Here is a 13758-nt window from a genome sequence, read left to right on the forward strand (position 1 = left end):
TAGACAACAGTTTAATTATCTCATTCCCATTTCCTCTCAGTAAGCCCTGGTAATGTAGTCTAAACTTATTGTGATCATTTTTCATCCACATGTTACTTTTTCTCACCCAGGCTGGTGAGTCCTTCTGGACAGATGGTTGCTCCCAGAGATGTGAATGTCATGCTCCCAATGACCTGAGATGCTCTGCTGTATCTTGCACTCCTGCACAACAGTGCACCATCAGAAATGGCCAGCTGGGCTGTTACGATGCCATGTCTACCTGCACTGTGTGGGGGGACCCACACTACATCACCTATGATGGAGCACTGGCTCATTTCCAGGGAACTTGCTCCTACATCATCACTGAGAGCACGAGCCATCGCACCAATGAAACCCAGTTTCAGGTCATAGCCACCAACAATCACCGTGGCAACAACCGTGTGTCATTTGTGTCTGCAGTGGACATATACCTCTCAAATCAACCAGAGAGTGTGTACATCAGGATTGGACCCAATAAAAGAATAAAGGTAAATGCTAATCTTTCTCCATTTCTCTCATGTGAACACCTGCACAGCAGGAACTTCCCCACTTCAAATGTGTCTCTCAAATCCCTTGTTCTACTAGGTAAATGGGAGAGAAGTGTCTTTTCCCACCACTGCAGGAACCTTGGCTGAGGTGGTGAGGCAAGGCAGCTACATAGCTGTCAATGCAGGTGACTTGACAGTTCAGTTTGACGGTCAGAGTACTCTGCTGGTCAGAATCGGCCAGAACCGTCAAAACAGAGTCACTGGTATGTGTGGAAACTTTAATGGCAATTCTGCAGATGACAAAGCCTCACCCAATGGCACACTGGCACAAAATGACCATGACTTTGGACAAAGTTGGAAGTCATCGAGAAGCCAAGCAGGGTGAGTTGTTTGAACTTGTTTAGGATATTCTTGTTGAGCCGCACCACCTCACAATTTAATACACATTTTACAAGTTTTGCTTTGCCCTTGAAGATTGACACATTTACACACCACACAACTACATTACAGAGAAGAGTAGTGTTTGATTAGAACTCTTAGATACAACTGAAGCTACTAATTAGGTCTTCATCATCATTTTAACAAATTTTTCAGGATTTGCTTTAATAACGTGGTTAAATTTGTGAATAGGTTTATTTTCACAAAAGCCATCATGAGTTGCTGAACCTCCCTTTATGTTCAACGTCTAACAAGCACGTTCAAATATGACATCAAGGGGTCCCAACCAAGTGTTAAAATCTGACAAACTGGGGGTCAGAGCACCCCTCTTTGTAATAAACAAACTGTCGTGTTGGGAGTTTGAATGTGTAGAGATGTATTGTACATTTTGACAAAATATACAATGTCCCCCCAAGTGTTAAAAATATAATCTTTTCTAGATGTGGATCCACTGACCAAAGAAGTGGCAATGACCTGAATGACTGCACCTTTAGAGAAGAATACTCCCAACTCTGCAGCGTCATCACCAACACCAGCGGCCCATTCAGTGCCTGCCACCTGCACTCTGACCCCCAGCCATTTTTCACTTCCTGCGTCTATGACCTCTGCCTCTACACTCCAGCCAATGGCATGCTGTGTTCTGCTGTCTCAGCCTATGAGAGAACCTGCTCAGTTCTGGAGCTGGACATCCCTGAGTGGCGCTCTGCTTTGCATTGTGGTATGTTTGCACTGGATAATTAAGGGGTGTCTTTAAAGAGCTTTTCATTTGTCAATTTGTCTTGGAAAAGTTTTGCTTTCTTTTAGTTTGACGACTTCTTATAGCATCCCTTTGTTTCTGCAGATGGGTCTGACCCCTGTGAACAGCTGAACTGCACAGAGTATGAGTGGTGCGGTAAGAAGGATGGTATCTATGGCTGTTTCTGTGATGAGCACCACGATCGGCGCAACAATGATAGCTATGGTGAGGGAGCTCCTATTTTTTTTTTTTTCCTATTTAAACACTGTTTTATTTTTAGTTCACTGAAGTAACAAGTTCTTTATATTCCTGTCTTCTTTTTAAACTTGTATTAACAGACTCGACCATCACTTGTGCCAGTAGCTCAGGCACCATGTCTGTGTCCCGCTGTCAGCTATTTGAGGCTGGCTTCCCCTCTGATGTCCTCCACCTCAGAGATGAATCCTGCAACGGGACTCTTCGGGATGGACAACTGGTGTTCCACTTTGACAATGACAACCATCTGTGTGGGACAGCTCTCAGGGTACACTCCACAGACAAAAGTATTATTGATTTTGACTATTATTGCATAAAAAATGATAAATTGCATTTTTTTCTTTTTAATTTAAGAGCAACGGAACACATTTCATGTATGAGAACACCATCCAGGGTAATGTGGATCCTAATGAAGGTCTAATTAGCCGCCAGAGAAGCATCAATCTTCGTTTCTGCTGTGAATACCCTCTGAATCAGGCCCTATCTATGGCTGTGGGCATCAACCCTGTAGAAAGGTGACAATTCCATCTCCTATGCATTATATACAATACTTGAAAGGTTCCTTAACTCCAGCATCAGATTAGATATTAGATTTTTGAATATACCAATATTAGATATAGTTGAGCAACATGTGCACCTCAGATATCTTTTGATAACTTATTTTAAATGCTCATGCTCTATGATCAAGCTACTTAAAATCAAGCGACCTCTTGTACTGGCTCTTATACAGCACTTCTCTGCAGTACTTGAGCATTCTAAGGATTTTATACAACATGCCCCATTCATCCAAACCCTTCAGTATTTTACTGAAGGATATTTTGGCATGAAGTCACATTACATGGGAAAATGACTGACATGACACACGAATCCAAATGTAGGAGGTCATGTAGATTGTTTTGGAACAAGTGACTGATATTGTCGTTCAGACTGGAGGACATACTGAATAGAAACTTGACTGTAATCACAACTGTTTAATTATTTTTTAATGAAAGTTTAATTATTGAGTAGCTGTAGAGGAGAATCAATTCACATTTGGCAGTCAACTTACTTGTGGAATTATTATGTTTTCATAGCATTGTGAGGAAGAAGATCGCAACTGGCAATGGACAGTACCGTATGAGAATGATCCCCTTCCAGGACTCTGGCTTCCAGTTCCCCCTCAGCAGCGACAGAAACATAGAAATGGAAATCGATCAGAGGTTATATGTGGAGGTGCGAGCAGAAGAAGTTGATCAACGCCAGATCTCCACCGTGTTGGACTCCTGCTGGGCCACACCAGTCAACCTGGCAAACTACCCCGTCCGCTGGAATCTCATTGTTGCAGAGTAAGAGAACTTTTGCAACTTTACCTTGTTTTAACACACAGATTTCTTGTTCTTGTTTGCCAAAAACTTGAAAGTAGACACACCTCTCTTCAGTTCCTTCACCCTCTCTTCATAATTAACTCTGCAGCTTTACTTTATAGTCTGGGATATTTAAACTTCTACATCTTTCCCTGTCTTTCAGGTGTCCCAATCAAGCCGATGGTACAGTAGAGCTGATTCAGAATGGCGTCTCCAATGCGGCTCGATTTTCCTTCCGGATGTTTACTTTTACCAACTATTCATCCATTTACATCCACTGCAACGTCCACCTGTGTCTGCTGAGACACAACAATTGCACAGCGGTATGTACCACTGTTTTTATGTCTTATTGTTGGGAGATTATAGTTTATACCCTTATAGCAAAAGAAGCTACTAAACATTTTTTTTCTCCCTGCAGCGCTGTTACCCCGGTTACAACAGGCGAGTTCGGAGGGATGCGGTTTTCCATGACACTGCATCCATCTCACTTGGACCACTTCTTTCAAATAAAGGCAGCAGAGGTACAGTGAATCTCTCATGTCTCCATAATCTTACATTCTTATGGCTGACATAAAGCTTAATATCCATTAAATATAAACTTTGATTCTTCTCTTGCAGACCCAGTGATGCAATCAAGCAGTGGTTTAGGCCAGCTGACACCCCTGGTAGCCCTGCTCGCCAGTGTGCTGCTAGCCAGCTTGCTGGTAGCCCTGCTGGTCAAGCGATTCGCTGCCAAAGCTCCAGTCCACAGACGGCCACAAATTTAGAGATAAAACAAAATGATCCATGCTTTTTAAATCATCTGTTATTCATTTACTTTCAAATAGTACTTTTTATCTGAGTGACCTTTTCCTTGAGATGTCATGGTCCTGGGCTGGTGGCCCAGCATTCTTTTGTGTAGCCTTCTTTTTATACTTTTTAGGTTATGTTCCTTAGTGTTTCTTAGTGTTATATTGTTTTTTGAGTATGTTGTTTAGTTTCCCTTGTTGTTTTTTGTGCATGTTCTCCTTGTCAAGTTTTCAGTCTTAGGTCTGCGTCTGTTATGTTTAGTCAGTTCCTGTTTTTTTTTGACAGTCTCGTGTTCCCTGTGCTTTGTGTTTAGTTTTGCTTCCCCTTTGTCATTAGGTTCATTTGGTTCACCTGTCGCCCCCTGTTGTTTCCACTTGCCCTAATCCCCTTGTGTGTATTTAAGCCCTGAGTCTTCCTTTGTTCATTGTCGTGTCGTCGTCATTGTCTCCCCAGTGTTCCCCTCCTAGCTGTGTGTTTTGGCTTTCTCCCAGGCTTTTGTTTTGCTTTTGTTCTGCCCTGGTTGAGATTTTGGGATTTTGTATCCCTGCAAATAAACCAAGTTTAGTTGAAGTCTGCGTATGTCCTGCAATTGGGTCCTCTCCCTCCACACACAGCCCCTCACCGTGACATGAGGTGTGATTCTGTATTTGTGGTAAGGTGAAAGGTAACTTTGCTTTAAATCAAAAGGGTGAAGTTTAAATCTACTTGTTATATTCATTTTTGTTAAGATTAATCTGTACTTGGGTTTTCTGTGAAGATTTTTATAATTAACTCTATGTAATTTTTAACACAATTATGTGTAATGCAGGGTAAATGAAGAAAATGAAGAGCAAAGCAAACTGGAAGAATGAATACCTTATAAACAATAATCAGACTGTGGCTTTGTACCTGTGTGACACTGCAGTTTAAAGCAAATAAGTGTTGCAATACTCTGTGCAACATGTCATACTAAGAACGCGAGGCACATCCATGAACATTTGCTGATGCAAAATAAACACTTTAAATTCTGCAAGGATTAAATAAGGCATTTTGTGCAAAATATCCTTGTCTCTCACACAACCAACACCACAACATAATAAAGCAATACATGCATTAAAATAAACTGGGGACCTACTGTTTGAGCTCCAACTTAATATCCTTACATGTTATTTCTGCTTTGCTTTATCAGTAATCAAACGTCATAAAAAGTTGACATGCTGGAAAATCATTAAAAAGCTGGTATTTGGTGAGGTTTATCTCACAAATTCTTATCTCTGGCAAGACCTTGCAATAAAACGTGTTCTGTCTGTAAATTCCAGTAAGTGTCACATAGCCATACTTAATCAGGGATTGAAGGAGAAGTTTGTGTGTGTGTGTGTGTGTCAGTCTGACTGACTGTGTCAGTCAGAAAAGGCCAAATTGGGGGTTGTATTTTTTTTTAGCTGTAACACTCATTATTTACATGGATTTTCATTTTTGTAATTAAGATATTTGTACACAATCTGATGTCTCTGCTGTCACGTTTCACAATCAGTGAACATATCAGTGACTCATCTGGTGAAATGCTTTTCCCTATTGATTGTTCACCAAGTTGAACCAACCTCTCCATGTTTACTGAGTTGTGGAAACTTTAAGACATAATGACTTTCTTTGAGAACAAAACAAGGCTTGGCTTAATAACACTTGGATTTTGATAAAAACATTCATCTTTAACTAGTCCAGGGTGCTCCCCTTCTCTTCCTGGACAATAAAAAGATCAAATATCTCATACCTCACCATAAAATGCAAAAACTGTAAAACTGTAAAACTAGTACAACAAACACTATCATAAAAATTCTGAAAAAAACAGGACCATAAAATTAAACATTAAACAAAATAAAACATTAACATGTTAGTGATATAACAATGCAACATTAGTGACATGATAAAATGTAGCTTCTTTTTTACAAGATGTTCTACATGTCCATGCTAACTGTTAGGGTCAAAAATGATCAAAAATACTTTTTGCAATATTGCCACTATTATCACATTTTCATTGTGAGCCTGAGTGGAATCACAAAGAATTAACAATAAAACTTTATTTTCTATTTTTTATTATTATTATTATTTATGCAGATAAAAAAACATGTCATTCTAAGACTCTTATAAAACCCTGATTTGTGCTCAAGATGTGCTAAAAGCATGACAGGAAGAAAGTATCGTGGTCCTGGGTCCTGGACTCAGAGTTTTGAGTTTTGTGGATTTTGAATGTTTGTTCATTATTTGATTTTCTTGCATCTGGAATCTTTAGTTCTTAATTTCTGTTTTGTTTTTTTTTTTTTGTTTTTTTTCACTTTAAATTCTGTTCAGGGTTTGTTGTTGTTGTTGTTGTTTATGTAATTTTTCTGAACTTTCTCCCCTATGTTCTTTTACTGCAAGTGGGGTGTTCTCTAACTGTTAGTGACTTCCTGTTTTATTTTGATTTAAATAAAGGTGTGTTTTCAGTTTATTCTGTTGCCTTCATTGTCTGCATTTGGACTCTCCTCTTGCAAATCCATAACAATAAGGTGCTGCTCTTTGAGATCCACTGGTGATGAGTTAATAAATAGTGCTTGTTTTCTTGCTTTAGGTGTCATTTTATATGTAAATTATTTCCTAAATGGCAACAACCATTTAAGGATTGAGCCACATACCAGTCCTTAACAAAAGTGGTGTGCCATTATGTCTGCTATAATACATGTATAATGCTTGAAATCTCTTCAACGACAAAAGCGGGCATACAGGTAAGAGCACAAACATGAAATCATGCTCTGCAGATGATTAACAGTGAAAAAACTTTTTTTGTGCACTGAAATGGTTTGTTATTGATCCTTCTCATGGCAACATCAAATCTCAGGAAAGTCCCGTTAGTATCTGTGACATGACGTGTTCTTCTGCTGGAAGATCGGTACACTATGGTCAGAAAGGGTCGAACATGGTCAGCAGTGGTGTTTAAACAATGACTGAGAGGCCCAAACTGTGTCAAGATACTATCCTCCACACCAGTACACCACCAGCAGCAGCAAACATTCACTGATTTCTGCTGTGTGTTCAGACGGCAGGAATCAGTGAATGTTTTCTCTTTGTTCTTTCTGCAAAACCTGAGATGTTTCTGAGAATGATTTACTGTGTTCCAGCAGTAACCCATCTGTCAGAGATCAATATCTATGGCTGTTAAAGTTACTGCTTGACTAATAACCACAACGGTAACTTTGGTGGAGTATTAGGTTACATTGTCCAAACTTTATGCTGAGCATTTTTTTACTATTGTGATTAATATTAAAGTACAACAGAAATGACCAATTTATTGATCATGACAAAAAAGTACATTTTCTTTCACCAGTTTAAACCATTAAAGGACAACAAACACAAATGATGAAGCAAGTGAGTCATTCTGTAACTTCCAGTCTTGTTTATGGTTCTGTACCTGCCTTGACTATATAAAGCCTTGTTTCTCCCCTGCAGTCTCAAAAGAATGAGTGAGACTGACAGCCTAAATTAAAATGCTATTAAAAATCCTTGTCAAATTATTTTGCTAGTATTAACCAATCAGATTCATTCAAATTTAGCTCTGTATTTGGGTTATAAATAAGTAAGAAGTTCTCTCTGTTAAATGAAGAGAAGTGATTTGACAGGATGGCAGATCAAATCATGTTTCTTGTGCTCATGGGAATGACAAGTAAGTAATTTTATTTATGTGCCTTTAATAAACTCTATTGTATGTTTATTTTTTGCCTAAGTGATCACTTTTTTGAGTCTGAAATAAAATTATGCATTCTTGGAAAAATTGTCTTCATTTTCTAATATGTATTTTACTCATCTGGTTTTTTGTTTCATGTACAGGTGTAGTGACTGCTCAGGTTGTCAGTAAGTTTGCATCTTTTGAAAACTCTTTCAAGTATAAATAAATATAAGTAAATATAATGTTTTATTTATAGAGTGTGTTTGCAGAATCCTGACTGGGCCTATTATAGGACGATATACAACATCATATTTGTGTTCATTTCTTCATGATCTACCTAATTGCTTCTTAGGACCTCTTTACCCAATATCTGGAACTGCAAGTTCTCTGTCAGATGATGGAAGTTCTCCACAGATTGCCCTGCTAAGACCGTTTCTCTATTTTGGACGGACATATAACAACATTTATGTACGTAAAATTAACATCCACAAAACCATGTACCTTATAGTATGTGTACCATAAAAATGTCAGATTCAATTTACTGTTACTATGTGATTACAACATAAATCTAGTTTGCAAAATCTGATGACAAGAACTATATTATTTTCTTTTTGTTGGTTTGTTCTTTTTTCAGGTCAACCACAATGGACACTTAACATTTAACAGTCCACTGAGTCAAACTTCAAGTCAGAGGTTCCCACAGCGTACCAGAGATGTCATTGCTCCATTCTGGACAGATCTAGACAACAGAAGGAATGGTCAGATCTACTACAACCAATACACGAGTGGCAGTGTTCTGCAGCAAGCTACACAGGACATTAATCAATACTTCCCAGGACTGAATTTTAATGCCAACTGGGTCTTTGTTGCAACATGGTATGAAGTTGCCTATTATCCAACAACTGGAACGGTAAGTCAGCTTCCTAAATTGGGAAATAAATGATGGTGTGTATGTAGGATGTACATGTGTATGTTCATGGCCTACTATCCTAATTCAGGAACAGTAAGTCAATGTAGTCCAGTGTCACCTTCTTGACATACTGTATATAAGGATTTCATACAAAGATTGCCCTTGTATTATTCTAAAAAAGTGGCACCTGCTGACACAAACTCTTCTTTATGGACATGATAAATTTCATAGTAAGAAACAAAACTGTTACCATGGTGCATAATACTAACTGACTAAACTGTGGTCAAGTTAAATTGAAACATCAATTAATAATCTGGAATAATATTTGGAATTAACAGCAATTCACTGAAAGGGAATCCTAACAAAAATAGACATAAATCCAGGAGAGCACTAAAAAAATGTACATATGATAACTAAATTGATATTTTCCAGCGCACTACTGTCCAAGCTGTGTTGATCTCTGGTGGTCAGTACACATTTGTGCTAATGAACTACGGAATAATAGCCTCAACAACGAGAGATGTGCAGGTCAGATCAGCTACATTTAATACACCACATATTTGCTATGAAAACAGCATTCATGAATTCTAAATAAAGCAATCATATTTTCATGACCTGTATTTGCAGGCTGGCTATGATACAATAGACTCCGCTCACTATGTTGTCATCCCTGGATCATTCACTAGTTCTGCAACAGGTAGCAACTCAAATTTTCGCCTTGGCAGCAACGTCAATGAACCTGGTCGTTGGGCTTTCCGGCTAGACAATGGATCAAGAGGCTGTACTTTTAATGGTAAGACCCTAGGATATGGAGAATAATTGCTATTGCAACTTTTATGTTATATATCAATGCAGTGATGTGTATTTGTGAAAGGAAAGGCAAGAATTCTAACTGGACTGTTTAGTCCAGTAAAGCAATGAGGTGAGGATCTTAATGCCAGAATCTCCAACTGTGTTGTGAACTATTGGGATCAAGAACGCAAGGAATTTCAAAGGAAAATTTGGGGAAATCAGCTTCCAAATAATTACAATTACAGAATGAAAACATTATACCCACCTGCTTAAATGATGCTTTGCCCATGAAGGAAACCAGAGGTTTTGAATGTGATGTGCATAGGGGGAGAGAGAAGCTGTTTCCAGCAAAGTGGAGTTAGCCAAAGGGCAGTTTCACATGGATGTATTGCTTCAATGCCTGACCATGTAGTTGGTTGATATGTGCCTGGTCATATACCACAGTTTATTTTCACAGTTGCTAACCAAAGTGATCATTGTGGTGCTGAACTGCACAGGCAACTATCTCACTCTCTTGGCATATTTCCACTGATAATGTGACATGATTGAGTACCACCTGCACCGGTGCTTGAAAAGTTGAACTTTTCTCAATATTTCAACAAAAGTACTGCACGCAAAGCAGCCAGTCAAAGCTGAATGTTGCTGCGGTTTCTCAATACATGAGTGTTGAAGACTTAAACATATAAATATGAATCCTGCACCCGTTTGTACTTTGACTGGTGGCCAGGAATTACTGGGTTGGGTGAAGGCCAACTTGCTGCAGAAGCAATAAATAGTGACTTTTCCTTACACGTTTTCTTTATCCGAGTAGGTTGATGCTGTGCAGTAATGGCTAAATACAGAAGCGATACAATTATCAATGCAGCTGCAACATTTTTTGGATAATTATTGCACAGGATAATAATTCATACTTTTATTGCCCAGCATCATTTTACACATAATGTTATTGTTCTCCAAACTACTGTTCATTCTGCTAAATGATAAAAAATTCTTCTTTACTGTGTGCAATGAAACACTTGTTGCATTATTATTTTAACATAAAACATTTTCCTGAGCCTTTATGAATGTAACCGTGTCTGCATACTTAACTATTAGGCCTAAGGGACATTACCTTTCATTCTATTTAAGGTGATCCTGTGCAGCTGGGTGATTCCTTCTGGAGTGACAGGACCTGTGCACAGAAGTGCACCTGTACCTCAGCAGGCCTGCAGTGCCGCAACGAGCCATGCTCCTTTTCACAAATCTGCCAGCCAGCTTCCTTCCAGTTCTCATGCCAGACAGTGCCAAGAGGAACCTGCACCATAAGTGGTGACCCCCATTACTACACCTTTGACAACACAGTGTTTCACTTTCAGGGCACTTGCACCTACGTTCTCTCTGAACAATGTAATAGTGAACTGCCCTACTACAGAGTAGAGGGCAAGAATGAGCACAGAGGCAGCACTCGGGTCGCTTGGACACGACTGGTCAAAGTGCATGTTTACAATGACACAATTGAGCTTGTAAAAGGACGTCGTGGTGAGGCTAAGGTTGGTAATTTTGACTCTGGTTGAATTCTGCACTTTGTGACCAAATATATTTTTGCTCATAATTGACGCAATGGCTGCTGTTTTGCAGGTTAATGGAAACTTTGCAACCACTCCATTCTCCCTCAGCAACGGAACCGTGCAGGTTTATGAGTCAGGTTTTTCTGTGATTGTCAGCACTGACTTTGGCTTAGTGGTGTCTTATGACACAAGTCATTACGTCCAGATCAGCGTGCCCTACACTTACCAGAATGCAACATGTGGCCTTTGTGGAAACTTCAACAATCACCCTCAAGATGACTTTCAAACCCGCCAGGGGGAGCTTGTGAGCTCTGACGTGGTTTTTGCTAACAGCTGGCAAGCATTGGGGGATGATGAGCCTGGTTGTGAGCCACAGTGTGGAGGTCTGGGCTGTGCTGTATGCACTGCAGAACAGACAGCATTATACAGTAATACTGCACACTGTGGTATCCTCGAGAGCAGTTCTGGACCTTTTGCTCCTTGCCATCAACAACTTCCTCCACAGACCTTTGTGGAGAGTTGTGTGTATGATCTGTGTGTAGGAGGAGGGTACCAGCCCATTCTGTGTCAAGCCTTAAATGTGTACGCAAGTCAGTGTCAACAAAGTGGTGTCCAGCTACCAAGCTGGAGGAGACCTGGCTTTTGTGGTATGTTAGTGACTTTTTTATGTTACTTCAAAACATGATTTTTGTAAAACACCAATAATCTGAACTGTGTTTTCTCCCCTACCTAGAAATCCCCTGCCCAGCCAACAGCCACTTTGAATCCGAAGGCACAGGATGTCCATCTACCTGTGTCAATCCCAACTCCACCAACAACTGCCCTCTCCCTCCTCAGGAAAGCTGCATCTGCGATTCAGGTTACGTCCTCAGTGGTGGGGTCTGCGTCCCTCACGCTGAGTGTGGCTGCAGCTTTGAGGGCCGCTACTACCGCTCTGGACAAACTGTAATTCTAGATGAAGACTGTGGGAGAAGTTGCAGCTGCAGTTATGGCTCCATGACTTGCCGCTCTCATGGTTGTGGCCCACTTGAATCATGCAGTGTGCAGGATGGAGAAAGAGGGTGCAGACCAAATAGCTATGCAGCATGTTGGATAAGGGGTCCAGGGTCATATCATATGTTTGATGGACTGACATATCAGTATCCTGGGGCATGTCAACTGACACTTTCCAAAGTTATGGGACTTTCCAGTCACCCTCACTTCATGGTGACAGCAGAAAAAGTACCAAGAGGCCAGCAAGGTTTTGCACGAATTATAAATTTTGAAGCAGAAGGGATACACGTATCGATTGAGATGGCACGGAACAGTAAAGTTCAGGTAAGTGAATGGACAATAATACAAAAGTTTTAGATTCATTGTTGAACATCTTATACCTTAATTGGTGTACACTGATTGTCACATCTTCATTTAAAAGCATACATTACTGTTTAAATCTTGTAAACTGCAAAGTATGAAACTGAATGATCCCACAGGTTGATGGCCAGCTGATCAGGCTGCCTTTCAGCACAGGATCCAATGGAATCCAAATCTTCCACAGCAGCATTTACAGTGTCATCCTTCGCACCTCCTTTGGTGTAACTGTGCAGACTGTCTGGCCTCACTTTGTCCGTATCACTGCTCCCGGCATCTACAATGGTTCACTGGGTGGACTCTGTGGTAACTACAATGGTAATCCACACGATGACTTCCGCACACCCAATGGTGTCCTGGTCAACAGTTCTCAGGACTTTGGAGACAGCTGGCGAGATGGCTCTCTAGCTGCTTACTGCGTGGAAAGCATGAACAATAATTCTGTGGCTAATTACAGTTCTAGTGAGTACTGTGGCATTCTCAGCTCACCACATGGGCCATTTGTACCCTGTTGGTCTGTGGTTGAGCCACGACAGCAGGTGGATGTATGTGTGGAGATCATGAGGGGTTCTAGCAATCCAGCAGCAACTCTGTGTGAGGTCCTACGCGATTATGCACTTATGTGTCAACAGAAGGGTGTTGCCTTGGGACAATGGAGAAATTCAACTGGCTGTGGTAAGTGCTCACCCCCTTTTTGAATTCATTTTGGACTGACATGTTTTCCAACACCTTTTTTAATTGTATTTGTTTTTTCTCCAGAGCTAATCTGCCCGTCACACAGCCATTATGAACTCTGTGGAACCTCTTGTCCTTCTGCCTGCCCCAGCCTCTCTTTCCCCTTCACCTGTGACACTGTGTGCCAGGAAGGTTGTCAGTGTGACAATGGCTTTATCCTTAATGGCGACCAGTGTGTTCCACCAACATCCTGTGGATGCTATTACCAAGGACGTTATCACCAAGCTGGTGAACAGTTCTGGGATGGCGAACAATGTCTGAGCTTGTGTACCTGTAATGGCGTTACAGGGAACGTTCACTGTATTCCCAACTCCTGTGGCCCCCAGGAGTCCTGTCGTGTGGTGGAGGGCGAGTTTGGCTGCCATCCCAATCCTCATGGCACCTGTTCTGCCTCTGGAGACCCTCACTACATCACCTTTGATCGTAAGGCCTATGACTTCCAAGGAACTTGTCGCTATGTTCTGGCGACCCTTTGCAATGCCACCGATGGGCTCAATCACTTTTCTGTGGAAGCTAAGAATGAACCATTGAATGGGTTGACACTGTCAATAGTAGCTGAAGTTTTTGTGAATGTGTGGGGCTATCAAGTGCACATGTCGAGGGACAGAAGAGGTTTGGTACAAGTAAGTAGTTAAAGATATTTGAATAATTCACTTTCAGATTTATGAAACAATTAAC

The 13758-nt window shown here is 40.6% G+C and overlaps 1 protein-coding gene across 1 annotated transcript in view; it reads left to right on the top strand.

Annotated features, from left to right (window-relative positions):
• Positions 1-13758, top strand: part of LOC115798403 (IgGFc-binding protein) — a 40685-nt gene that overhangs the window by 21814 nt on the left and 5113 nt on the right. The window contains exons 15-35 of the mRNA XM_030755247.1: positions 111-506; positions 604-887; positions 1385-1662; positions 1786-1905; positions 2019-2203; positions 2290-2450; positions 3009-3260; positions 3442-3601; positions 3697-3799; positions 3897-4021; positions 6969-6972; positions 7908-7931; positions 8039-8214; positions 8381-8656; positions 9089-9184; positions 9284-9449; positions 10577-10977; positions 11066-11642; positions 11729-12312; positions 12468-13020; positions 13105-13703. Of these exons, the coding sequence (XP_030611107.1) occupies positions 111-506; positions 604-887; positions 1385-1662; positions 1786-1905; positions 2019-2203; positions 2290-2450; positions 3009-3260; positions 3442-3601; positions 3697-3799; positions 3897-4021; positions 6969-6972; positions 7908-7931; positions 8039-8214; positions 8381-8656; positions 9089-9184; positions 9284-9449; positions 10577-10977; positions 11066-11642; positions 11729-12312; positions 12468-13020; positions 13105-13703 (5520 nt within the window). The remainder of the gene's footprint in view (positions 1-110; positions 507-603; positions 888-1384; positions 1663-1785; positions 1906-2018; positions 2204-2289; positions 2451-3008; positions 3261-3441; positions 3602-3696; positions 3800-3896; positions 4022-6968; positions 6973-7907; positions 7932-8038; positions 8215-8380; positions 8657-9088; positions 9185-9283; positions 9450-10576; positions 10978-11065; positions 11643-11728; positions 12313-12467; positions 13021-13104; positions 13704-13758) is intronic.

Source organism: Archocentrus centrarchus, chromosome 19, assembly GCF_007364275.1.
Source record: "Archocentrus centrarchus isolate MPI-CPG fArcCen1 chromosome 19, fArcCen1, whole genome shotgun sequence".
In the NCBI taxonomy this organism is placed as follows: domain Eukaryota; kingdom Metazoa; phylum Chordata; class Actinopteri; order Cichliformes; family Cichlidae; genus Archocentrus; species Archocentrus centrarchus.